Source organism: Tursiops truncatus, chromosome 10 (assembly GCF_011762595.2).
Source record: "Tursiops truncatus isolate mTurTru1 chromosome 10, mTurTru1.mat.Y, whole genome shotgun sequence".
NCBI lineage: Eukaryota > Metazoa > Chordata > Mammalia > Artiodactyla > Delphinidae > Tursiops > Tursiops truncatus.
In genome coordinates this window covers 60,878,930-60,906,385 of record NC_047043.1, presented here as the reverse complement: position 1 = coordinate 60,906,385, position 27,456 = coordinate 60,878,930, and the positions used below count along the sequence as shown (strand labels likewise).

The following is a 27,456-nucleotide window of genomic DNA, read 5'->3' as shown; positions in this document are numbered from 1 at the left end:
AAACACTAAGAAAAAATAAACAAACCAGAAAATTTTACTAGTAGGAGCCAGACAAAGGCATAACCTAATGACATAAGAATTCAAGAAGTGGTGACAAAGGGGAAAAAAATAACTCAGAATACGGTGGAGTGCAGCCTACCTCCTACATGTAACTCTGGTGAGTCAACAGGATCCTGAGAATTCTACTTATAGACCTATTCTGGAGAGAATGTGACATTTTCTTTTCCTCTTCTATTTGGGTGGGGGGCTGGGTGGGAGAGTAAGAGTAGTGGAAACAGCCACTGAGAGGAGAAGGGAGGTACTTTCTCAGATGAAAGCAAGGGCTTTAGGACTCCGCAGTGAATTAGGAGAATATTCACCCCTACCCCACGCTCTCATGTTACAGAAAAGAAGACAGAACAAGAAATACTTGTAGCGAAATTTCTCACAGAATATACTCTGTGTGGATATAGCAGTCCACATTCAAACTAGGAAAAAATACCCCAATAAACAAAAGGAAAGAAAAGGACAAAGCATGCCAAAGATAAGTGAAGAACATATTCTAAAAGAAAACAACTCAAAAAACAGAACATGAGTGCTTCTTCTCACGAATTCAACAGAACAAGAACTGAAAGGTGAGTTCATAAAATCAATAGACCACAGTTAAACCAGATCTTTCAGAATTAAGAAAACAAATCGAGGACAAACACAATATCATAAAAGAATTAATAAAAATATTACAGGGACATCCCTGGTGGTGCAGTGGTTAAGAATCCGCCTGCCAATGCAGGGAACACGGGTTTAAGCCCTGGTCCGGGAAGATACCACATGCTGTGGAGCAACTAAGCCCATGCGCCACGACTACTGAGGCTGTGCTCTAGAGTTCAGGAGCAAAAACTACTGAGCCCACGTGCCACAACTACTGACTCCTGCTCACCTAAAGCCCGTGCTCCGCAACAAGAAAGGTCACGGAAATGAGAAGCCCGCACACCGCAACTAGAGAAAGCCTGTGCATAGCAATGAAGACCCAATGCAGCCAAGAATAAAATAATAATTTTTTTAAAAATTTACAAACAGTAAGAAATAAAAGGCTCAAAATCAAATTGCTATCATAAAAGAACTTATAATCATGACAATGAAAAAGGAAAAATACAAAGATATTAATGCAATTAGAAAGAAGAGAATAGGTATTATGAACAAAGATAAGTCAATGTAAAGAGAACAGAATGACTGAAGAAGAGTAGCAAATAATTTGAGCATCCTGAGATCTTCTAGCAACAAAATATCTTAACATGATACACACACACACAATCTCCTTTATAGCAATGAAATAGTCTGCAAGAAAGTAAAGTAAGGGAATCATCTGTGATTTAGAAAATCGGCAGGAATACCAGCCCTTGAAGGTAAATAAAAATCAAAAAGCACTTCCCAGCCTGAGGTCATCTTTAGAGAAAAGAGAACGAGAATTTCCTCACATAGAAGCTAACTGGGGTGAGGGGTGGATGGGAAAGGAGAACAAGCCTTAGATGTGAGTAGTGATACAGACACAGAGCAGCAAAACCTGGCATCAATCCAGGACTCAGAGGGGGTTATACCCTGAGAAAAGGGGTGAAGTAGAAGAAATACTGCCTATCAGAGGCTGATTGCAAGAAACAGTGACTTAGGACCAATTCTGTTGGAGGAGAAAAAAAAGCTTCCCCTGAGATTTCAAGGCCACTGGCCAACACTCATATAGATTCATACACTGAAATATACCAAAAAATCCCAAGGTAAGAATTTAATTTAGAGGGACCCAGGTCTTTAGTGCCTAAAACTCCTGACAGAGGCAAGCATGTACCTTCAACCCAGGCTTCATAAAACTCCTGCAGGCAAAGTTCCATCATATATGAGCTCACAATATAAAACCAGAAAATGCCGCAATAAACAAGCCACTGTGATGAGTAAGAGACAGCAAGGAAAAAAGGTTACTCACAAAGATTAGAATTATCAAATTGAAAATATTATTTTAATATGATTATGTAAATAACAGAGAATTTAAAAGAAAAAACTATATAAATGAGCAGCAAATGTACTACAAAAGAACCAAAAAGACTTCTTCTAGAAATGAAGGCTATAATAAAAATTAAAATATCTGTGAGTTGAAAAGCAAAAAAGAGCTGAAAAAAGAAACAGTGAACTCAAATATAAATCTGAAGAAATTACACAGAATGCAGCTCAGAGAGGCAGAAATATGGAAAACTTTGGTTTAGAAAATGACAAGATGGAGTGAGAAATTTCAACATACATTCAATCAGGGTTAGAAAAGCAGATAACGGAGAGAATGGGGGAAGAGGCAATAGTCAAAGAAATAGTAGCTGAGAATTTTTGCAGAATTTGGTGAAGCTGTGAATCCTCATATTTAGAAAGTTCCCCAAAAGTCCTAAACGGGATAAACAATAAAAAAGGCCATATCCAGACATCATAGTGAAAAGACAGAATGCCAAAGACAAAGAAGATCTTAAAAGAAGCCTGAAAGAAAAGATAGATTATCTACAAAAATATAAAAATCAATATCTGACTTCTCAAATATAGAAGCCAGAAGATAGTGGAATCAAGTCTTCAAAGTGCTGATAGAAATAACTGTCAACTAGATTTATAAACCCAACAAAACTATATTTCTGGAATGAGTGAAAACAGAGCACCATAGGGGCAGGGTCAGTAAATGATAGTGCAGCTGCTCAGAGAATTATGCCACCATTTAAAAAATAAAAAGAAGTTATGACAACTATTAGTAGCCTAGAAAAATTCTTAGAATAGTGAGAAACAGGACCTGCACTTGTATGTTAAATAAGCCTACCTAGGACAACATAATACAAGGAAATAACTTCAATGGTATTAGTGATGGTAATAGGAGAGTGGGATTTTGAGTTACTTTAAAACTTTTCTGAAATGGATTATTTTCATAGAAAACTTGAATTTCCCCAGGCCTCACCAAACTAGAGAAACAAGTTGAGATCACAGTAGCAAGAATGAGTTGCACTGGCTTTGACCTCTAACAGATTGGTGGACTAATACTGGCTGCTTGAAGAGCTACACTGTGATGTATTCTGAAGCCCCACTGAAGTTCAAGGGCACAGAATGCTGAAATCAATTAATCATGTCTGCCATGGGAGAAGAATCAGAAGCAACAGCATATGAGCTTTGTGTTTGTCATTCTAGACCTAAAGATTTCAATTTGCCTATGGCTTTTCTTTTAAAAACTGAGATATAATTAGCACACAGCAAGGTGCAATGATCTTAGGTGTTCAGCTTGATAGGTTTTGACAACTGCCTACGTCCTTGGAACCACCACCACAAGCAAGATATGGAACATTTTCATCATCCTGGAATGATCATTTTCATCATTCTCAATCTGATGGGCATTTGGGTTGTTTTCAGTTTGAGGCTATTTATAAATAAAGTTGCTTACGAACGTTCATATACAAATCGTTTTGAGGACATGTGTTTTCATTTTCTTGGGTAAGAATAGTAAGAATGAAACTACGGAGTCAAAGGGTAGATGTATATTTGTTTAACCTTACAAGAACTTGTCAAACAAGTTTCCGAAGTGGTTATACTATTTTGCATTCCTACAGGCAGTTGTTCCACATCCTCACCAAGAGGTGGTGTCATTCTGAGGTTGGCCATCCTAGTGGCGTGAAATGGTTTTTCACCGTGGTTTCAGTTGTTATTTCCCTGATGACTAAAACATTGGAGACTTTTTACATATGCTTAGCGGACACTTGTATAGCTCTTTTTTAAAGTGTTCCTGTGTGTTATTTATTGAGTATTAAAATGGTTTCATCCTTAAAAGGAAGTGTATGGGAAGCTCCTCTGTGGGCTGGGGTCTGGCTTCTGTATCAAGGTTATTTCGTTGTTGTCATTGCCACAGAATGCAGAAATTCCCATGACTGTCTGGCTTTCTTACCTCTGGTAACCAGGTGCTCTTTCCTCCTGTTTATCTAGCTCCTGAGCTCTCTGCCTTGGGACCTCTCTCACCCTGCCTTGAGATGCCGCAGTCCTGAATTCTGCTTGCCATCCAGCCACATGCCCTTGGTTGCCCTGGTTCAGAGTGTGGGCCTGTTGTTTGGTTACCATCTCATGGGCCCAGCTCTGGCTGGTCCAGCCCTGCCTCACCTCTTAGTTCCTCCTGCTCCGAGCTGGGCATTTGGAAGTGTCTGCTCTGGGAAGTCTGGGGGTTCGATGGTATTGATTCTACACCCATTAGTAGCAGCTGTTAAGAGACAGGGTGATCCAGTTGTCTGGCTTTGGGGCTTGTTTTTCCCTGAGTTAAGTACTTTCCGGGTACTTTTCTCCCAAATGGAAAAAAGAAAACTATTTGTCACTATTCTAAGTGGGAAAGAAAAACGCTGGCAATGAGAGCGGATGGAACTTCCATCTTCTCCTCTTCTCACAAAAGCCTCCTGTCTCCATAGCCTATGGCCACTGTTCCCAGCATCCTCCTTATGCACTATTTCTCTTTTTTAAAAATTAATTTATTTGTTTGTTTTTATTTTTTTTTGGCTGTGTTGGGTCTTCATTGCTGCACGCGGGCTTTCTCTAGTTGCGATGAGTGGGGGCTACTCTTCATTGTGGTGCATGGGCTTCTCATTGTCGTGGCTTCTCTTGTTGCGGAGCACAGGCTCTAGGCATGCGGGCTTCACTAGTTGTGGCTCACGGGCTCTAGAGCGCAGGCTCAGTAGTTGTGGCACACAGGCTTAGTTGCTCTGCAGCATGTGGGATCTTCCCGGGCAGGGCTCGAACCCGTGTCCCCTGCACTAGCAGGTGGATTCTTAACCACTGGGCCACCAGGGAAGCCCTGCATTATTTCTTAATTAAGATCAATATTTTAGTTGTGGAGAAGTCTTAATCATGGGAATAGAACTTGCATCTCTCTGGCTGTTTCTTACCAAGACAAGTCAAAAGCACCATCTCTCACTGGGTGGTTCACAAGCAAATGAATAAAAATAAGTTAATAACCAGGACTTTTCCCTCCATGGACCCAGCTGCCTGGCATGTCCAGGCTGGAAAGACAGTGGACACAGCTGGTAGAGTATCAAGGACCACCGCTGCGGGGGCTTGTTGCAAATTTTCTGTTTCCAGGCTGCACGAGAGTGTTGGATGGTGGTGTGACCTGCACTTAGACTCAGCTATGTCATGAACTGACCATGACTGGGCTTGGTTCTTACTCTCCCCCACCATGTTTTCACTTCTGTGAATGGGAACAACAATGCCTGCCTTGCCCATTAATGCAGTCAACAAGTAAATATCCAGCCTTGTGCCACATGCTAGGGAAAGCACTTGAACAGCATAGAGGCTGTCTCTGGCTTCATGGAGCTAGCATCCTGGTTGAGGAGTTGGACATTAGAATCAGGAAATAAATAATGTGTGATGAGCTTTACAATGGGGAAGTACAGAGGATTATGGGAGCCTGGAGGAAGGGCACTTGAAGCAGGTGCAGAGGGTCACAGGAGGTAGCATCTAAGTGGTCCCCAAAGGAGACTGGGAATTAATTGGACAAGGAGATATGAGAAGAGCATTCTGTACTGGGAAGAGCATGTATGGAGGAAGGACCTCAGTAAGAGAAAATGCAGAGTGTGTTAAGGAAAGTAAAAGACTTTCAGATGACTGGGCCTGGAAGGCATAGTGGGTAGAGAAAAAAAGAGAGCTGGAGAGAGCTGGGACTTTAAGACAGCACGGAGCAGAGACAACTCCTGTTCCTACTATGTCTTGTTCAAATTCCTGACCCAAAGAATCCACAAGCATAATAATAAATGGTTGTTGTATGCCACAGAGTTTTGGCATAATTTGTTATGAAGCAATGGTAACAAAGTACACATTATTTTAATGAAGTTCAGTGACATCAGAGCAATGGAAAAGGGATGCTTACAAAGGTTTGAATATCCCTCCTCTTGTGTATTCCAAGCATCCATATTGTTGTCCCAAACGGGTGTTACTCTTAAGCTTGGTGCAGACAAGAATTTTAATCTTAAGGCATGTTTCTTTCAGAGATATCAGGGAATCTGATTTAGGCCATAGCAACTTATTAAAGTCTCCTGCTCTCTACTCGCTAACACCTAAAACTCCTAATACTTTTTCACTCTTCTGCTCCAACATAACTCTCATCCATGCTGTCTTTTCCCATCATCAATACATTTCCAGGCAACGTGTTCCTTTTATGTTGTACAATCCTGCTACGCAAAGCAGCCTTAGGAGTTCTTGTTACAACATAATTGCCTTTCTTTTGATAATCAACCCGTATATTTTTTCTTTTAATATTTAAAGCTGGAGAAGGGGAAAAAGTGACCTAAGAAGAAACAAAATCTGAATAGTCCTATATCTGTAAGACAACTGAATTTATAATTAAGAAAAAAAAAGTTCATTACAAGAACACTCCAGGCTCACTGGTGAATTCTATCAAAAATTTAAGGAAGAAACAATATGAACATCATATAACCTCTTTCAAAAAATAGAGGAGGAGGGATTTCATTTTATGAGGCTAGCTTATCTCTAATATCAAAACCTGACAAACACATTACAAAAGAAATACAGACCAATATCCCTTATGAACCTAGACACAAAAATCCTTAACCTAGACACAAAAATATTAGTAAATCGGGCTTCCCTGGTGGCGCAGTGGTTGAGAGTCTGCCTGCCGATGCAGGGGATACGGGTTCGTGCCCCGGTCTGGGAGGATCCCACATGCCACGGAGCAGCTGGGCCCGTGAGCCATGGCCACTGAGCCTGCGCATCCGGAGCCTGTGCTCTGCAACGGGAGAGGCCACAACAGTGAGAGGCTCACGTACAGCAAAAAAATAAATAAATAAAATAAAATTAGTAAATCAAATTTAACAGTGTTTAAGAGGATAATGTTTCATGACGAAGTGAGGTTTATTCCAAGAATGCAAGACTTATTTTACCTTCAAAAAGTAATCAATGTATATATTAGTTATCTATTGCTGCATAAAGAAATCACTCCCAAAATGCAGCATACTAAAGCAATGAACATTTATTATCTCACTGTTTCTGTGGGTGAGGAATCCTGGTGCTATTTAACTGCGTTTTCAGGTACAGGGTCTCTCATGAGGCTGTAGTCAAGGGGTCAGCCTGGATAGTCATCTCATCTGAAGACCTGACTGAGGGCGGATCTGCTTCATGATGACTCATGTGGTTCTTGGCAAGATTCAGTTCCTTATGGGCTGTTGGGACTGAAGCCCTCAGTTCTTCTCTGGCTAATGGCCAGAGGCTTCCCTCTGTTCCATGCCATGTGGACCTCTCTCTCCAGAGGGTGGCTCACAACATGGCAGCTGGCTTTCCTCGGAGCAAGTGAGTGAGGGAAGTCACCCATGATGGAAGCCACAGTCTTTTTATAACCTAATTTCAAGAGTGACAAGCCACTACTTCTGCTGTATTACATTCATTGTAAGTGAGTCACTAAGTCCAGGTCATTCTCAAGTAGAGGAAATTACACAAAAGCATGAATACCAGGAAAAGGGGATTACTGGGGACCATGTGAGGGGCTGCAAACCACACTGTAGTTCAATCCATTAAAAGATCAGAATAAAGGACAGTAAATGTGATCATTTAATTTACGAAGAAAAAGTGTTTAACAAAATTCAACATCCATTCATAATAAAAATTTTCAGCAAATTATTAACAGAAGACAACTTTCTCAACCTGATAAAAAACATCTATATAAAACCTAAAGATAACATCATACTTAGATATGAAAGAGTGAGTGCTTTCCCCCTAAGAATAGGAATAAGGCAAGGATGTTCACTCTTAACACTTCTATTCACCATAGTCCTAGAGGTCATAGCAAGTTCAATAAAGCAAGAAAAATAAATAAGAAGTAGAAATATGGGACAGGAAGAAGTGAAACCATCTCTATTTGTAGACAATATGATTGTGTATATAGAAAATCCTAAGGAATCTTTTTAAAAATTACTAAAACTAATAGATGAGTTTAGCAAAGTCACAGAATACAGTGTTAATATATAGAAAAATCAGTGTTATTTTTATACTGTCACAAACAATTAGAATATAAAATTTTTTAAGGTACCATTTATAATAGCATCAAAAAACATACAATATTTAGGATAAATTTAATGAAAGATGATGTGCAATACCTCTGCTAAAAAACAACCAAAAATGCAGAGCAGATTAAAGATTAATGGACTAAAGGAGAAAAGTAACCACATGACCATTTTAACAGAGGCAGAAAAAGTCATTTAACAAATTTCAACTCATATTTATGATCAAAAATCTATTTTAGAAAACTAAAAAAAAGGAACCCCTTAAATACAGCTGCCAAAAACATATATATTCAGTTATCTATGGCTGGATGACAAACTATCCCAAAACATAGTGGCTTAAAACCACAACAATTTCATGACTCTGTTGGTGCTGAATTTGGGCAGTGTTCAAAGCTGGGCCGTTTTTCCGGTCCATCTGGCATTGACTGAGGTCACTTACCTGCATTCCAACAGTAGGTGGGCTGGGTGGGAAGGCTTCCTTCACCTCTGGCACCTCAGGTTCCTCCTCCTGGCCTCTCCCTCTCTGCGTGGCCTCTCATCAGCCAGTAATCTAGCCTGAGCTCCTTTACGGCACAGCGCAGCCTCCCAAGGGCATAGCATCACTTCCAGCACATTCCACTGGTCAGAGCAAGTCACAGGCCAGCCCAGAATCACCTGGAGGGGAAAACAAACTCAGCTCTTAATGGAAGGACATGATGAACGGAGTGGCAAGAATTGATGGTGACCATCTTTCAAAGTTACCTACCACAATGAATGGATGAAAAGATGAACAAATGAGTGAGTTATCAACTTCCTTCTGATTCTCACGCTGGTTAAAGAAATGAAGACACTAAACCCCACACTCCTGATTCTTTTCAGCCTGTCTTTCGTTAAGCAGAGAATAAACTGGTGACAGATTCTTTATGTCTTTGCTGGTCTGTATAAATTCCAGTATGGCATTAGCGTCACATAAAATGGCTGACAACTTTTAGCGTCTTCCTTTAGTGTCGTTTTAGTTCCTCCTGCCCCCTCCTGCCCTCTTCTCTCATTCAGTTTCTTATTATTCTCTTCTCCCCAATTCAAACCCAGACTACAATCTCTCATTTTGGGGTGAGGAGGCTAGTTCCACTTTGCCCACCTTACAAGACCCAAAGAAATGAGACTCTAAGTAGTAAAATGTCACCAGTCTGGGGCAATTATTTTTCAGAACTGAGACCTTCCTACACGGCCGTTAAGTTTTTATGCCCCTGGCACATCCATGTCCTCCATTTGGAAGGCAAGTTCTGGTCAAATCCAATTATTATGTGGATTGCTGGGCCTTCAGACTCAGTAGTTACTCTCTGGTTTGACTCGAATCCCCTGACCATCCTTTCATGGCTCTGTACCTAAAATATAGTTGAGCTTTTATAAAAAACTTTTATAAAAGCTTTTATAAAAACCAATAAACCCAAAGGCCCATTCTGACTAACAAGTCAGGTGCACACAATACAAACTGTAACAAAGGGGAGTATGGGAGAGCCAAGGCCCTTTCTTTTATATATATTAAAAGAACACAGCTGGGCTTCCCTGGTGGCACAGTGGTTGAGAGTCCGCCTGCCAGTGCAGGGGACGCAGGTTCGTGCCCCAGTCCAGGAAGATCCCACATGCCACAGAGTGGCTAGGCCCGTGAGCCATGGCCGCTGAGTCTCCGTGTCTGGAGCCTGTGCTCCGCAACGGGAGAGGCCACAACAGTGAGAGGAGGCCCGCGTACTGCAAAAAAAAAAAAAAAAAAAAAAAAAAGAACACAGCCTGTTCCAGGAAGCCAGTGACTCAAAATCATTGTAGAAACCAACGCAGAATTCCTTCCATGTATAGGATTTTTCTTCCTTAAAAGGCAGTGTATAAAAGGGAACAAACTAGCAATATTTCCTGGAATTTGGAGGCCAGACAATGCCTCAATGTTTCTTTATCATGGGCATTCTGGAGAAAGTCCCTCAGTGCTGGAGGGGAGGAAGAGAACACCCTGGGAGCCATGCTTGCCCACAGCATTTCAGCAGATACTGGAGACTGCCAACACGGATTGTATATATTACTTTGAGGAGAACGTGTGTGTGTGTGTGTGTGTGTGTGTGTGTGTGTGTGTGTGTGTGTGTGTGTGTGTGTGTGTGTGTGTGTGTGTGTGTGTGTGTGTGTGTGTGTGTGTGTGTGTGTGTGTGTGTGTGTGTGTGTGTGTGTGTGTGTGTGTGTGTGTGTGTGCGCGTACCCTGGTGCCCATGGCTTTAATAATGACCTCATTCCTTTCTCTTTTAGAAAAGAGAAAAAATAGGTAATTTGAGAGCTCAAAGAGACATTTGAGACATACCACCTCATTAACAAATGAGTCAACAAAGGCCAGAGAAATAGAGTAACTCACCTGAGGTCACACAGCTGATTGGAACCAGGGCAAGAACACAAGGCAGGTCTCCAGTCTTCTAGCTGGAGAGTTTGTGCATCACTTAAATATAGGTGGACACTTACTAACACATCACTATGTACCTGGGTACAGGGAATTTGATCAAAATGAGCTTAAGTGTGCTGACTCTAGACGATGCTATTCGATACAGTAGCCACCGCACATGTGGCTTCTGAGCACTTGAACTGTGGCTAGAAACACTGAGCAACCAAATTTTAAATTTTATTTAACTTTAATTAATTTAAATGTGAATGCAAAAACCACTACTTGATTCAATAACTGGGAAACTTTAAGTCTATCTGGAACAACTTGAGTATGTGTATCTATATATAAATTTTATAAAATATAAAATACAGATCAAGTATTTCCAGTGAAAATATGATGACTGAATTGAGATGTACTCTAAGTATAAAAGATATATTAGATTTCAAAGACTTAGTATAAAAAATGTAAAATATATCTAGTAATTTTTCTGTTGACATGTTGAAATAATCTTCCGGATACATTGGGTTAAATAAAATATATTAATTTCACCTACTTTTTACTTTTTAAATGTAGCTACTAAAAGATTAAAATTGCATATGTGGCTTGCATTATGTTTCTGCTGGACCATCTAGAGTCAGACTGTCCACACTGAAATCACTGCTCCACTATATTCCCAGCTCTGTGGCCTTGGGAAGATTATTGGGTAGCTTTGAGAAGCAATTGTCTTCTCTGAAAAATGAAAGAGAGAAAGGCGTGAGGCTATCTTTCCCCTTTCTTTTTCTGTTTCTGGCCCTCACTGTGTGATGACATGGTGTTTGGGGCAATGGCAGCCACTTTTAAATGATAGGGAGAAACGTGGCCAATATACAAAGCGCACAACAGCCACTTAAGAAGGGCTAGCTGAGCAAATGACATAAGTAAAATTTCCTGGCATGTGGTTGGCTTTAAGAATCCATCATTCCCTCTCTTGCTTCTTTGCCCCCACATCCCGAACACTCTTTCCCCGTGATCTCTCCTTGTCTGCTCCTGAAAAACACATCTAAGCAGATGTAATCCAGGGTAGACACATGTGTTATTTGCATATGATTTGCCAAAATTTGTGTGTAACTGGCTTCTGTCTACAGAATCGGATCTCTGGCTATTCGATTTTAATGCTGAAATTAAGATATACAGGAGGGTCATTCCCTCTGCCTCCCTCAATCTATCTTTCTACTCTTCCTTCCCAGCTGGCAGCGTTGGCCTGGTAAGTGGGGTGTCAGAGGTCTCTAAGGGGTGAGGAGATGCTAGATGAGAGGGGCAATGGGCCAGGAATGGGATGCTTTGCTTTTATAACACGAGGAGCAGCATGAGTGTAAAGGGTCCCGACCAGGCTAAGGGCAAGGGTATCCTTGTGATGTGGCTGGACTCTGCTGATCTGGGCCTGGAAGTCGGTCCTCCCAAAGCTTTGAGCTGGTGGGACTTTGAGGGTAAGAAGAGATCAGGGCTGAGGGAGGTGGGGTGATATCCTACGGGGAAAACAAGAGCACATAATAGAGACTGGGAATCCAACAGGAATCGGGGCCAGAGGTGAGCAGGAGAAATGTGAATACCCCAATGCCCAGAGATGTTTCAGAGACATCAGGGTGTCTATGATAAATAGGGCAGATTTCCAAGGTGATTTTAATAAAACTTAATAAAATCCAAAATGACAAGTTGATGCCTGCACATTTAAGGATTTGGGGAGGGGCAGACTGATCTGTTAGTTACAGCGGGTCTCCCAAACTGTGGATTCCGATCTAGCTGGTGACACCTTCCTCCTAAGCACGGCACCCCACCCATCACTCTCATCCATCCCTTCTGGAGACAGCCAGCCCCTCCCATCTACTTGTCCCCCCAGGTCTACCCAGCATCTTCCATCACCCTCATTCCCTCTGGGACCACCCAGGACCTCCCTTTCCTACCACGGTTGTCTCAGGCTTCATGATCACTGTCCAAGAGTCAGGCAGAGAATCTGGGACAGGGCATGGAGTTTGGACCTGCACATTTAGGCCCACACAGCACGCATGATCTCATGCACAGACGGACACAGTTGCATTTTAGCAAGTCATACCCAGATAGCATGATGTCCTAGGTAGAGTTTGCTATTCTCCGAATAAGAAATACCATGAACTTCACACTTTGCCTCGCCAGCCTGCAAGGTGCCAGACAGATGCTTCCCTGATGCTAAAGATGGTCACCACGAGCCCAAACACTCCTATGCTTAGCTTACATTTTCTGCCTGGCATCTAGAAAATACTTCATGCAAATCAGCCCTCTCAAGGAGGCTGAAGACCCTCAGGTGACATTTTAAAGCAGCTGTGCTCTAAAGTAGCTTTGAATATGAAAAGGAGAAAAAAAAACCTCACAAAAAGTATTCTCAGTTCCTGTGGTTAGTTCCCAAATACCAGTACTCTAAAAATTACACAACAATCACCTTGAGAGGTGTTTAAAAATATGGATGCCAGGTTTTCAGCCCCAGGGATTTTGATTCCACATGTCTTGTGTGAGTCCCAACACCTGTGTTACTAGGATTTTGATATGCAGCCAGGGCTGAAACCCACTGACTTGGACCATCAAAGAAAGGTGATGATCTGTACTTGAGTCTGTTGCCACCCGGGTATCACTTGCAATTGGGCAAGGATCTCTGGAAACAAGGTTCCCAGGTAGGGAAGGGTTGTATCTCCGTCCAAACAGTATGCAGATTTGTCAGGAGGCAACAACTTGATCTAAAGTTTCAGTAAAGGGGGTAGCTTAAGCAGGCATACCTAATCGTCCACCTATTTGAGACATAACCATTTATCTTCCTTCCTGTGGGACTTTTGATATAAGGAGAGCTTATCTGCCCACCTCGTCCCCAGCCATTTGGACATTTGATTTTTCATTAACTGTAATGAATAAAATTAATAATGAAGCCCGTGGTGCAGGATAGGTTATGTTTCTTGTACACGAACCTTGTCGAAACAGGTACCAGGCGTTCTAAGGAAGACCTAGGATTTATGTCAAATTCCTTATTAAAGTGTAAGAGGAGAAACAAAGTCTGTAGGTTTTGTGTTTTGTCTAAAACTGTGAGGCCTCCTCACTGCTGCCTGGGTTGTTACCATGCTCAGATAAGAAGGTTACCCACTCCTGCCGCTGCTCAGCCCACTTTAATTATTTTTACACTCAGTCCCCAACATCCCTTTAAACCATTCTTCTCTGCCCAGATAGACTGTTACACCTGTCTTTGCAATTATGGGAGAGATGCTTAAGTGCCTTTTCAAAATCCCTTGTTAATGATCTGGTAATTATTGTGGTGACTTTTCAATGAAGTGTGAAGTGCTCAGCTGGCTGTCGGCTAAGAGAATCCCCAGGCACCTGGAAAGAGGGACACGGGAAGGGAGAAAGCAGGGGAAACACCCAGAGCCTAGGTCTGTCCCAAAGTTACAGGGGAAGCCCCATCGGGCCAGAGAAGGGCCCTGCCTGAGGCTGGCAAGGCCACCAGGAGCTCCTGCTGGCAGATGAGAGCTCTCCGAGTCCTGGGAACAGTCTGACTATAGAACCTGGGGAAACTATATAAATGCCCGGCAAATCCCCAGCAGTACCCTAGTGGGCAATGCCACATCCCACGGCTGGCTGCAGGGAGGAGCCACACTCCTGCACTCAGACGACAATACTGTCCTCGGTGCCCCTGCCCCAGTGGAGTGCCTCCCTTCCCTTCACAATCCACATCCATTTTAAGCCATCAGGGCTGCTGTCCAGAGAGGCCCTGCAAGAGCTATCGATGCTTTTCCTCCTGTCCTTCAGATCCCAGCAGCCAGTGGGGACCAAATGTGGTCCAGCTGTGCTGGGCACTCCCCACATCTGGAAGCCCAGTATGCGACCCATCTCCACACCTGTGCTCCCCAACATCCTGCTTCCACTTGTCAGAGTAAAAGGAGCACCCCAGGGACTGAGACAGCGTGTTGGATCTCTCACCGCCTGACGACCCCTCATAACCAAAGAGGCTGTCACACGCATCAAGGCGTGCTAACCGGCCCAAGTTCTCGTAACACCCGAGCTGGCCCTTTATCCCCCTTACCCCACAAAAGGAAGACAGTCCCAATGAAGAGGAGAAGTGCCAGCCCTGAGGACACATTTGACCGTGGAATCTAAAGGAGCCAAGGACATCATCTGGTGCAGGCCCCTCGTTTTACCAATGAGACACTGGAACTGAAACAGGTGACGCGATGTGCTCAAGATGGAAGGCTCACCAGCCAACACCAGGGCAGGACTAGAACCATGTGCCCTGGGGCTTCCCAACCTCCCGTAGCTTTTCCGTCAGTGCCCACCATGAGTCTGGGGTGACTTCATATTTTCACGTGCTGACTTGGCCTGGCTCCCCTTCCTCCACCAGCAGAGAGCTGTGTCCCTGGTCACCTCTGACATGCGCTTGGTACAGTGATGATTGAGTAGAGCTGCCAGTGAGTTGACTGGTCCCTGACCTGGCTTCTGGGGCCGGACTCCAACCTCTGCTGGCCCAGCCCTGCTCCCAACACTGCTCCCCATCCTGGCACCTTCTCTGGCCTGGATACCATGGAAGCTGCCCTGGTTAGTTGCTGGAAATCATCTTTCCAAACCATGGAAAGATCTGGATCTCTTTAGTTAAGCAAATCCAGATGATGGGCAGTCTGGGATCCCCTTCTCTGGAGAAACTGGGAAGCAGATGCCCCTGGCATAAACATTTTTATGTAACGTTTTCTATCTCCAGGAATAGTACTATAATAATATGTGACAAGATGGAGCAAACACTGTTCACAAAATTCCTCTTAGGGAGAGTATTCTATGTGTTCAAGAGAAATGCTCCAAGTCAGTGGTTCTCAAAGTGTGTCCCCAGACCAGCAGCCTCAGCATCACCTGGAAACCATCAGGGGTCTTGTTAGAGATGCAGATTCTCAGGCCCCACCCTGCATTGCTGCATCAGAACCACTAGGGTGGGCCCTCCAGGGGATTCAGGAGCAGTTAAGGTCTGGAAAGCCAATTTTGGTGGAGATCGGGAAGCTCCAGAACATGCTCCAGTGGCAAAATCCAGGGCTCAATGGTCTTGTAAGAAGGAAGGGTCTGGTTCCCTGCATGGCTCAGGTCAGGGGAGTCCCAGGATAGATTGGGAGGTAGGATCCAGGGAAGAACTGGATTGCTCTTTACAATAGAAGGGAAGGACTTCTGAGGTCCCCTGAGGAAATCTAGGGGAGAGGAGAGTGAAGACAGTGAGGCTGGGTGCTATGTGGGAAAAAGGAAGAGAGAGTGAGACCCCCATAACAGGGAGTATCTCAAGATATTGTCGGTGGAATCACAAGCCTTATGCAACGTGCCCTCTCCCTAAACTGCACAAAGCATCGGTGAAGGTTATGCAAATAACCAAAGTTCTGGGGGTTCTACACTCTGGACACCATGAGAGGAGCTAAAGTCTGCATGATGGTCTCAATGCCACACTCAGCAGAAAACTCTCTGTAAAGAGAATTGTCATGGCTGCGTACTCTTTCATATGGAGAACGTTTCTCTATTTCCTAGCCATCCCCTTACTGGGGGGCATTTTGTTGGTCTCCAATTTTTCACCATCGTAAACAACATGATAAATGTCTTGGAGCTACAAACTTTCTCTTTATTCACGATTATGACCTTGGAACACAGATTCACAAATGTTGAGTGATTCGGTTCAAATGCTAATTATATAGAGAACAGAAATTTCCCCTGAGATTGAGCAGGGGAGGGAGTGGTGCTCATTTATGAATATGATCAAGGAGAGAAAAAAGTGTCTTCTTTCTTTGAGAGAATTAGAGGGGTTCAAAGAGTACAGCTGGCATTCTGGGGGCTGTGAGAAAAGGGAGTAGAGGGGCTTCCCAGTAAGATTAAAGCAGTGCTAAAGCTGAGGGTGTTTTGAGTGATAACAAGAGGGCTGACAGATAGCTGCTGCATGTATTTGGTTGCATGTGTCAGACACGCAACTCTAGCCTGCTTCCATTTTCACAACTGTGCTTTTAAGCTCACAATCTGGTCAGAACAGGGGCAGTGCAGGCTTCAAGTCCTGCTAGATCAAGGGTCACAAATGATAACAACAAGCCTTCCGGCATCTCTCAGAAACTGCTATTGGTTATTCCTTCCTACTGTAAACAGGCTTTCTGTGTGCAGGGAGAGGAGAAATGGGCAGGGGGTGGAGGAAGGAGTGGACAGAGCTGCAGACAACTCCAGTATTCCTTCATTCCAGCCAGACATGCCAGAGGAAAGAGATGCCTTCTCTCCTCCAGCTTCATGTATCAAATCCCAAGGACGGTCTCTGATTGGCTGGCTTGGGTCACATGCTCCCTGGGCAAATCATTAGGGTTAGGTGGCTGGGGCACTATGATTGGCTAGGCCTGGGTCACATGTTCATCACTGAAACCAGGGTCCAGGTACTCTAACTGGTAGCACCACCAAAACCATACGGATTTAGGGAGCAGCAGATACCCCAGAGAAAGGGAGGTCCTTTCCTGAAGAAACAGGCAGACAAAACCAGATATTCACTATCTGTATTCCTTCATACCCTGGCAGCTACTGTTAGTCCATCACAATATTTCCCCCTTGAGCCAAGATTCAGCCTCAGAATCCTTCTGAACACAGCACTCAGGTAATGACTTCCAGCCAATCCAAGCTAGCCTACAAGATAAAAGTGATCTGCCATTTTGAGGCTTAAAACAAGATGCCAGATCACTGATGAACAAGAGACTAAAGTGAACTGGATTTAAGAAAGGTGTAAGCCACAGGGGTCAGTTCAGAACCCTAATGGGTCCCCTCTGGGAGATGCCTGCTCAGGGGACTGTAGGTGACTGCAGGTATCAGTCTCTGTGACAGTGAGATGGTTGGGCCCTGGTGGAGCATGGGACATTGTGAGACTGTCTGCCTATGGGAAGCCAAATGTGTTTCCTTTCCATTACTGTCACTGAAAAGCGAGTCGCAAGTGGGCAGTGTGGGAAATCTCTGAGCTTCACTCATTAGATTTCCACAGGAGTTTGGCTTTAAGAGAAATCTGATCCCTCCCACCTGTGTGCTCCATTGCTTAGTCAGCAGCCAGCCAGAGAGGGCGATACATGCTGGGCTAGGGTGGACAGGGCTGGAACCACAGGCCCAGTTCCAGGGTGGCACTGGGTTCTTCCATGGAGGGGCTCACAGCTCACATCTCCAAAGTGCACAGGGCAAAGCAAACTGAGGTACCATCAAAATGAAGACTGCCATTGACGGGGACAGCCTGGATGGTGAGGACAGGGCACAGCCAGCTCTGGGTGACCCTGGTACATAGCTTCAAGCAGGCAGTCACCTGGGGATTCTCATACCATGCAAAGGACTGCAGGAGTTTGGCCAACAGGCCGGGTACCAGGAAGAAGCATGACCTGATGGCCCCAGTGGCCTCACTTGGACAGTGGGCTCCAAGTTCCTGCCTATTCCCATGGACTCCTTCAGGACTTAAGGGTGGGGTTGGTTCAGCCTGGGCTTCCACTCACATCGGGGTCTCCTGGGGCCTGACCCAGGTTCTTAGCAGAGCTGGAAGGAGAAAGGCTTCAATGCATCAGAATGGAAGCTTGCCAAGTGTGCTGACACTTTCAGCCCACGCAGTCAATCCTCCATCGTGTAAATAGAGTTAGGAGTGTGATTCTGGCAATTATAAAGCCCATTATTTTCCTCTTCTTCTCTAAGTAAATTAGAAAGGCTCTTTGCTCTCCCTTTGCAACTGGACCTCATTTTTAAAGTGCAGCTGTAAAAGCACTGCAACAGACTGTACTTACAGAGGTGCCATGTTTGATGGCCAGTTGGCCATGGGTTTTGGCTTCCAGCCCTGGTTTTGCTGCCAACCAGACTGTGATCTTTGGTGAGGCCAGCAGCCATCTTTGGGCCTTGGTTTCCCCATTTATAAAACGAGGAGCTTGGACTAGGTGGCCTCTGCGATCCCTTCCAACTCTCATGGCCACAGGAATCCAAGTGTGCTTGATTACTAGGGATGGCTCCGGGTAGACAGGAATGTACGTTAGCTTCTTTTAAGCCAGGAGCCATCCCTCTTTCTTTATTTTCCACATACAATGATGAACCCCTGCAGGTGCAAATACATCCGTTTCCACAGCAGTGTAAGGAGAGAGGAAGAGCTGCGTGCCCATGTTTCTGGAACCCAAAGTGCTAGCCACTCTCACTGAATGCTGTTTTGCAATAAGAATCCCATTTAACCCTTAGAAGAGAGCAGCTCTTAGGCCCATTTCACAGACAAGAAAACCGAGACACAGTAAAGTACTGCATCCAGTCTAGGTCTGCCCAGCTCCAAAGGCCATGTTCATAGTCACAACTCTCTCAAATCTCCAAATCTGGGGACTTTAGTAGAGAAAGAATGGGTAGACCAAGAGGCCAACTCAACACGAAGGCAATGCCAGGCAGGACCCCTGAGTGACAGGACATGCCCAGGCAAGTGGCAGATGTCCCCTTGAATGTGGGGCCAGTAGATCCAGCAGGAAGGGGGCGCAGTGAGAAGGCATGAAAGACTTTGACAAATGTGTTCCAATGTTCCTGGCCCTCTCCAAATGGGCTCTTGCTTCCTCCGTCTCCTCCCTACCTCTGGAAACGGAACACCAACGATTTCACTTGAAGGGAGTGTTTGGTGCTGTTTTGAAGCAGCATGAAGTAAATTTTTATGACGCTGGTTACTGCTTGATGGGGAACATTTCAGCTGCCTTGGCTCTGATGACCCAGCTCTGTCTCCCATATTTGCCATACTGAAACTCTCAGAATTTACATTTATAAATGTTAAATGACATTTTAATTTTTTATAAGGTGGATACAAGAACAACAAAATAGGGCTTCCCTGGTGGCGCAGTGGTTGAGAGTCTGCCTGCTGATGCAGGGGACACGGGTTCGTGCCCCGGTTCGGGAAGATCCCACATGCTGCGGAGCAGCTGGGCCCGTGAGCCATGGCCAGTGAGCCTGCGCGTCGCGCGTCCGGAGCCTGTGCTCCGCAACGGGAGAGGCCACAACAGTGAGAGGGCCGCATACCGCAAAAAAAAAAAAGAACAACAAAATATCATTTGCTTTAAGGGTTGTCTTTCCAAAAGAAATTACTTTAAGCAACACCAAAGTTTTAGAAATGCACATCACCATATTACCAAAAAAAAAAAAAGTTTTTAAAAGATAGTTTCAGTTAGTTTGCCTGACAGATGCTCACCCTGGAAATAAGTGTTTAATGGCGGTTTTTTCACAGAAACTATTCTGCTATCCCCATCAATGGGGTTTAGTCAATACCTCTTGAATATTTCGCCAAGCAACTTGTGAATACATTATCTTAGAATCCATCAACGTCATACCTGAAAGCTCTCAGGTATCTCAGGAGCTCCAGGCTGGATGTCTGCGCAGCTGAGCAGTCCCTGCTGAATCCCAGGTTCCTGACCAGCACTTACTGAGTACCAGGAGCCCTGATGGCCCTGGAGGCAGAGCAACAGGCATGGGGAATCCAGGGCTCCATCCATAAGGATGCACCAGATTGGGAAAACATCCTCCAGAATTTCAGTATTGATGGAATTTATGAACTGGGACTGAGTGTAGGCTAGATATAATTGGAATGCTGAAGAGATGCAGATGACCCATCCTTTGCCAACTGCCCAGACATCCTGCTCCTGCTTCCTCATCATTAAAACAGGACAATAACCTCCAACTCACAAGGCTGTCGGTGATGGCAGAGACCATTTAGCAGGGCTGTGATTAAGAACACTGTTGTCAGATGAGGTTTGGATTTTGGTTCCACCACTGTGATTCTGCATAAGTGACTTAATCCCTCGAGGCTCCGTTTACCTCATCTGTAAAATGGTCACAGTAATCTCTTTCTCAGGAGACTACGGTGGGGATGCATTTCAAGTGGTTGACACAGTGCCTGGAGCACAGTAAGTGTCTGTCAAGGGACAGTTATCATCTGGTGAAGGTACCAATGCTAGGCCAAACCCAAAAGAGGGTCTCACTTGGCAGGATTTCTCTCCCCTTCAAATTATTTCACATATGTTATCACCTGGGCACCATTTTCTTCCTCACAGTTCTCTCTTAGATACTCTCCATCTTCCTATAACAGCACAAGCTTCTTATTGCCTCAAAAAGTCTTTGCTGAAATCTTACCAGAAGCCCAGCATGATGTCTGGGTCTCTGGATAGAAAAGAAATACCAGCAGTGGCCCTGCCCACCATGCACAGAGGATATCCACAAGCAAACAATGAATGCACCAGACTGAATTGTCTTAGTAACAGCTTGAGCTGGCCACAGCAGCCTTGTCCCAAGGCAGCCCACGATTAATTGCCAAATGAATTGTGTGGGCTATAATTGCTGCCAGAAGTACGTGGAGGGAAATCTCCCTTCTGACCACAGTGATCAGGAAGAATAAACATCCACACCCTGGAGATCTGGCTGAGCCACCCGGTGAGGTCACGAAGCAGCCTGGAAGCAGAGGGCACAGGACTGGTCAGGCTCTAATCACCTGAACACTGGGGGCCCCCAGCCCTCCCCCAGTGCCTGGTACAAAGGCCCAGCTCTTCAGCTGCTCCTGCAGTCAAGTTTCCCATCTGAGGAATGGGATTTCACAGGGAGACTGGAATGAAAAGAATTCTTCCCCTATTTCCTAGTGCCCGCCCCCCCCCCCCCCCCCGCCCCGTCAAAACACATGCCAACCCAACTACCACAGCCTTCACCAGTGACTCTGGTATAGCTGAACCACTGGTTTCTAAGCCCCTCTTTCCTCTGTCCTATTTTTACGATTCTTTTGTGGTTCTTGCTTACTTCTCAGTCTACAGCGTGTGGTAATCATATCTAACAAATTACTGTACCTGTGGCACTCTGAGGTCGTTAGATGAAAGGAATTCAAATAACCCAGGGAGATCTTTTTGTTAATTATAACTTCAGTAGGCAGCATAAGGAAAAATTAGCTAACACCGGGGGAAGGACACAGGAAATGAAAAGAATGAAACAACTGGGCATCATTAGTAATTATTTTCTTTGAAGTCCTCATGATTGTTTTCTAACAATACGGTCCATGTAGAAGAACTTGCTATTTGTATTTTATAGACAAAACAGAGATTTATCAAAGTCTTCCATTCGTTTGATAAAAATGATAGGACTTGAGGAGATGGAAGGAGTCTCGTTTGCCTTTCTTCCTTAGATAGAAGGGAAGTCTGGGCTCATCTGGGATGTTCTTCCTAGTCATTCAGCTTGCCCTGACTCATGTCCCTCAGTGCTGCTGGGTGTCAGGGTTTGCGAGATCAATTCAGTCTTCCAGGCCAAACTCTGCCCCGGCAGGTGGTTCCCCATGGGACCTGGCTCCTCCACCAGTCCCGGGCAGGGCAGGGCCAGGTGGGCGGCTCCAGGCCTGCAGGCTGGTAGGGGCTACGTGAGTCTTGTTGCTGTGGAACTGGCGTGGCTCTGTCCATCTCAATTCCCTGACCGCTCCCCGACATCCTGCCTGCTGGGTTGGCCCAGTCTATTAAATTCACTCACTCATTCATCAGCTAGTCATTGAACCCCTACTATATGCCACGCACTGTTCCATTGAACAAAACAGATAAAGCCCTGCTTTGAGGCAGCAAGCATTCCAAAGAAGGGATAGACATTAAACAAAGAAGAAAAACCTACGGTGTGACGGCTGAAGATAAGTACCAGGAAGACACGGAACCATGCACAAGAGGATGGAGAGGGATGGGGATGCTGGGAATGGGTGCTGTTTTACAGGACTGGTCCGGAAAGGCCTCTCTGGGGAAGCTGACATCTTAACAGAGATCTGTGGGAAGGGAGGGAGCAAGCAAGATAGCTATCAGAAAGAATGGCATCCTAGGCAGAGGAAACAGCATGGGCAAAGGCTCTGCGTCTGCATTTGCTTGCTGTGTTCCAGGAATAGCAAGGAAGGCAGTATGCCTGGAACAGAGCCGGTGAGGGAAAGGGAAAGTGGTAGGAGATGGATCAGAGAAGGGACCAGGAGCCAGACAACTTAACCAGGTCTCCGCCTGTAGCTTGGGCAGAATTCTTAACCAGCAGGCCAACTCACTCAGTCAGCAACTGCATGTTGAGTGCCCTATGCTCCTGGCTGGACCCCAGATCCCCTCTGGGCTGAAGGGAAGAACACAAAGTGATAATGGCTGTAAAAGGTAGTGGGACTTCAATTTCCTTTTTTTTTTTTTTTTTTAAGTATTAGTTGCACATTTAGAGAATACGAAGATTGCAGAAAAGAGCAGAGAAGTAAAGAATCAGGTAGCCGGGATTCTAATGGTTTCCTCCACTGTTTTCCAATCTTTGTCTAATGCTGTTATAATATGTTGGTTATATATATATCTTTAAAAAGAAACTCGACCAAAAGTTTTTATCAAAATGAAATTAGAATTACACCATATATTCTTTTAACTTATGCACAGACTTTGGTACCCAACCTCAATAAGACAAGACACAACTAGTTCTTTGAAAAGCACAAACTTTCGAGTCAGTGGAGACTGGACTGATATTCCGGTTTTGCCACCAGTTGCTGTGGGGCCTCAGGTGGGTTACTCACGCTCTTTGAGCCTCAGTCTTTTCACTGTAAAATAGGTATCACATCCATAGGATTGTTGAAAAGAGTAGAGATGATGTGTGTAAAACACCTGGCATGTGGAAAGTACTAAATAAATGGTGGCTGGTCAGAGCTATTAGCAAACAGGCAAATTTGTCCAATCAACAAACACAGCCTCTCCCCTGTGCTCAAGTGCTTCTGCCATTGCTGGTAACACAGAAGTAAACAAGACCGAAAACAACGTAATTTTATCTTATCTTCCCAAATTCCAATTGCCCCTAAAGACAGCAAATCAATCTAGAACTGTGTGGTTGTCCCTCTGAACGAGGGTAAGGTTTTGGAGTCCTACACGTGCTGGAAAAGTGGGCAGAATTCAGGTTCCTAGGACGCAGGGCAATGGTGGCACAGCCTTGCAGCTAACTATTTGGCTCCCCAAGTGGCTCTGTGTCTTCTTCCTTTGCTGCTGCCTCCCTGCTGCTCAGACAAAGCCAGCAAGCTCCCACCTCTGGCTGAAACCCTGGAGAGCATCACCTACTGTCAAAGACAGTGGACTCAAAACCCACCCCTTGAAGACTGGGCCTCTCTCAGCCCTGAAGATTACCTGAGGCCCCTGTTCTTGGGCTGTTCACCAGCCACATGGCTCAGACTAAAACCGCTCTGCCGTATCAGACAATAAATTCTGTTCCTGGCATGCAAGTCTAAAAGGAAAACTAACTTTTAATAAAAGCACGAAAATTCACATTGTTCTCTCTGGTAGCTTGCTTCCCAGCAGAAATGTGACGAAGGCTTAAACAAAAGGGAGTCCCATCCCCTCAAGGAAATTCATCATTTCTGTAGAAACCAAGGGTCATTCCAGACAGCCAGCTCGGGCTAGACTGATAGGAACTACATCTCATCAGCCAACGCATGAGCACCTCTGTGAACAGATGGACAGACACTGGGTTGAGTGCACTGATCACAGCAACCCCGCAAGGCAGGTACCACTGACCCCACTGTTCAGATTGGGAAGCCAAGGCCAAGTCAGAATAATAACTTGCCCAAGTGGAAAGAAGGCAGGTAGGTTTGCGACCTATATTTTGGAGCTGTTTTTACATCTTCCTCAACCTGGTTTGACTTATTGTTAGAAACAATGGATAACTCTGCCAGAAATGTAATCAGCCACCAAGCCTAGCGATGTAGTTCTGTTCAGGAAATGGAGCTGGTTTAGACGGAGTGCCATTTCGGTGATGGCCTGTTTCTGCTCTCTCCACCCCTTCCCTCTCAGACTCAGGAATAGCTGGTGCTCACGCAGCACACTGGCTTCAAACCACAGGGGTATTCTCTTGGAGCAGCATCAGTGAATTTTTCTTACCAAGTGTAAAAGGCCAAACTGCTAGGAAAGTGTTTTTTAAAATATAAATCTGATCTTGGCACGTTATTCTTGACAGGCCTTCCTCCACTTAATATCCTAACGGAGATGAATCTTCCCTTGAACAGACTCTACATACAAATCTTTCATAAATACGTGCTCATTGGACTTGCCAGACAGGGCCTTGCACATGAGGAGCTGTTTCCTGGGAATGAAAGTCCTTATCAGGAAACCCCAGAGCTGCAAGGTTATGGGGCTCACATTCCCACCCGACCCTCTCCACCCCAACTCCATAGAGTTCTTGGAATTTTGGGGTTTGCTTGCTGTGAGAATACCAAGTGGATCTATTGTGTTGGAGGTACATTAAAAACCCGCCAAACTCTCCGGACCTAAGAGTCACTCGTGGCCAGGAGTTCTGGTTCTGGCTCTTGGGGTGGCCTGGGGAAGTCTTTCCCCCTCTCTCCGCCTCAGTTTTACCTTCTGGAAAAGGAGCGAGGTCCAGGTGAGCACTAAGGTGAGACATCTCAGGCCCGCCTCAGGCGTGACAAAAGCCTCCCTCCGAGGACGCCATTCCCTCAAAGTGCCTTCGCCGCTTGGAGTTGGACTCCGGCGGTGTGGCGGGGCCGCCAGGGCGCGTCCGCAAGCTTCGCGAACCGGGCCAAGCCACCCCACCCCAAACTATCGGAAAACAGCCACAGAAGCGACCGTCCGGGCCCACGCGCAGGCCTCGGAGTCCCACCCCCGCAAGCTGCCGACACCCCTCCCGGCCCGCCCGACCACGCCCCCGCTCCCGCCGCGGCGCGTGCAACCCCGCCCTCCCCGGAGTCTCCGAGCCTAGCGGGCGGAGGGCGGGGCGGGATGGGGCGAGGCGCGCGGGGGGCGGAGCCGAGTCGGGGAATCCTGCTCCCGGCGAGCGCAGGGCCCAGCAGAGCCGCCTGGCCGTCCGAGGGCTCCCGCGTCGGGGGCGGCGGGGAACCCCAGACACCGCCGGGCCGGGAGGGAGCCACGCGCCAAGCGAGCCGCCGCCCCCGCCTCCGCGCCGCCCCCGTGGGCTGAGGGGGGCCCGACGCGTCTTCACTCCGCCCGCCGCCAGTCCCCGCGGTCCCGCCGTCCGCTCGCCGGCTCGTCTCCCGCGCGCCATGCAGCCACCGCCTGCCCTGCGCGCGTAGGCGCCCGCCACAGGCCATGCTGCCCCTGCTCGCCGCGCTGCTGGCCGCCGCCTGCCCGCTGCCGCCCGCCCGCGGCGGGGCCGCGGACGCGCCGGGCCTCCTCGGGGCGCCCCTCAACGCCTCGGTCAACGCGTCGTCTGCGGACGAGCCTGCCGCCCCGCGGCTGCTGGCCTCGGCTGCGCCCGGGGCCCCCGAGCGCCCCGGCCCGGAGGAGGAGGCGGCGGCGCCGTGCAACATCAGCGTGCAGCGACAGATGCTGAGCTCGCTGCTCGTGCGCTGGGGCCGCCCGCGGGGCTTCCAGTGCGACCTGCTCCTCTTCTCCACCAACGCGCATGGCCGCGCCTTCTTCGCCGCCGCCTTCCACCGAGTCGGGCCGCCGCTACTTATCGAGCACCTAGGGCTGGCGGCGGGCGGCGCGCAGCAGGACCTGCGCCTCTGCGTGGGCTGCGGCTGGGTGCGCGGCCGCCGCCCCGGCCGCCTCCGGCCCGCCGGCGCCACCGCCGGGACGCCCACCGCGCTGCCCGCCTACCCCGCGGCCGAGCCCCCCGGGCCGCTGTGGCTGCAGGGAGAGCCGCTGCATTTCTGCTGCCTGGACTTCAGCCTGGAGGAGCTGCAGGGCGAGCCGGGCTGGCGGCTGAACCGCAAGCCCATCGAGTCCACGCTGGTGGCCTGCTTCATGACCCTGGTCATCGTCGTGTGGAGCGTGGCCGCCCTCATCTGGCCGGTGCCCATCATCGCCGGCTTCCTGCCCAACGGCATGGAGCAGCGCCGGACCACCGCCAGCGCCGCCGCCGCCGCCCCCGCCGCCGTACCCGCTGGGACCACCGCCGCCGCCGCCGCAGCCGCCGCCGCCGCAGCAGCAGCCGCGGCCGTCACCTCGGGGGCGGCGACCAAGTGACCCGCCCCACTCCTCCCCTTGTCCTCCCTATGTCCGCGCTCTCGGTGCCTTTCCCGCCGGGAGACTCGGCCGGTGTGCTTCGTGCAGTAGTGACCGTTAGTTCTTCCGGGGAGGGGTCCGCGGAAGAGGCCCCAGCGTGTGGGAAAAGCCAGGTTTGTGCCGCGCTTCTGGCTCCGAAAAGCAGATGCAAGCCCTTGCCCTGCAGGGTGAGATCCGCAGCTTGGAAGACGGAGAGGAGGGAAATGGGGCCCTTTCCCCTCTTTGCGTCCCCCTGCCCTCCTTCCTCCCCGCACCCACGTGCCCTATATCCATGGCAGAAAATGACCAAATCCTGTGTATTTGTTTTATATATTTAATAACTGTTTTAAATGAAAGTTTTAGTAAAAAAAATCAAATTGCTATTGCTGTAGTAAGGGAAGCTCTTTGTATCTGAACATAGTAATTGAAGTTTGTTGTTTTTTAATTTATTTAGAAGGGGGAGGAGGCATGGGAATGATTTAACACTGATATATTGTTACCGCTGAAAATGAACTTTATTAACCTTTTTCCAAGTCGATCTATCCAGTGACGTGGCCAGATGGGCATTTCTTCTTGTACTTCTGTGTTTTTTTGGCTTTTAATACAGACATTTTCCTCCAGAGATGCGTATGTGTCTTTATTTGATTCGGAAAAGGAATCCAAGAATTACAAGATAATCCCCTGAAACGTGAGGAAGGGAATCTTCAGAAAGTGAGAGAAGGGCTAACTCTGTCTCCCTTACCTGTCTGGGAGAGGCGGGAGATGGAAACCATACTACTGACCCTAATGGCAGTGTTTTTGCCTCTCACCACGCGGCCACCCCCACCCCTCAGCCTCACTGACACCGGTCACGGCGGCATACAGGGTTTTATGTGATTTATCTTTTTACGCATTTCCCTCAGGCCCTGCAAAACACCAAGTTAAGTGCCAAAACGGTGAAATCGGTAGTTCCTCTGAGCCAGGTGTCTTTCATGAAAATGACTCATTTTAAAAGGCATGTAGACTTCCTTTTCATATGTGTAACCTTTAGTATACAAACACA

At 46.8% G+C, this 27,456-nt stretch overlaps 2 protein-coding genes across 15 annotated transcripts in view; one reads left to right on the top strand and one right to left on the bottom strand.

Annotated features, from left to right (window-relative positions):
• Nucleotides 1–25,045, bottom strand: part of LARS2 (leucyl-tRNA synthetase 2, mitochondrial) — a 279,513-nt gene extending 254,468 nt beyond the window's left edge. For 5 of the 14 annotated variants that reach the window (XM_033864711.2, XM_033864710.2, XM_033864709.2 and 2 more), the window contains exons 1-2: nt 24,807–25,040; nt 8,473–8,687 (exon numbers count right to left, since the gene is read on the bottom strand). The gene's annotated coding sequence lies outside the window, so the exon portion shown is untranslated. Of the gene's footprint in view, nt 1–8,472; nt 8,688–24,806 lie in introns of all 14 variants that reach the window. The other 9 variants (XM_073811088.1, XM_019946728.3, XM_033864713.2 and 6 more) reach the window with 5 other exon arrangements.
• Nucleotides 25,046–25,225: 180 nt separating this feature from the next.
• On the top strand, nt 25,226–27,034 carry TMEM158 (transmembrane protein 158). The gene has a single exon (XM_019946739.3). The coding sequence runs from the start codon at nt 25,515–25,517 to the stop codon at nt 26,394–26,396; it is 882 nt and encodes a 293-aa protein (XP_019802298.1). The 5' UTR covers nt 25,226–25,514; the 3' UTR covers nt 26,397–27,034.
• The last annotated feature ends 422 nt before the right edge of the window (nt 27,035–27,456 follow it).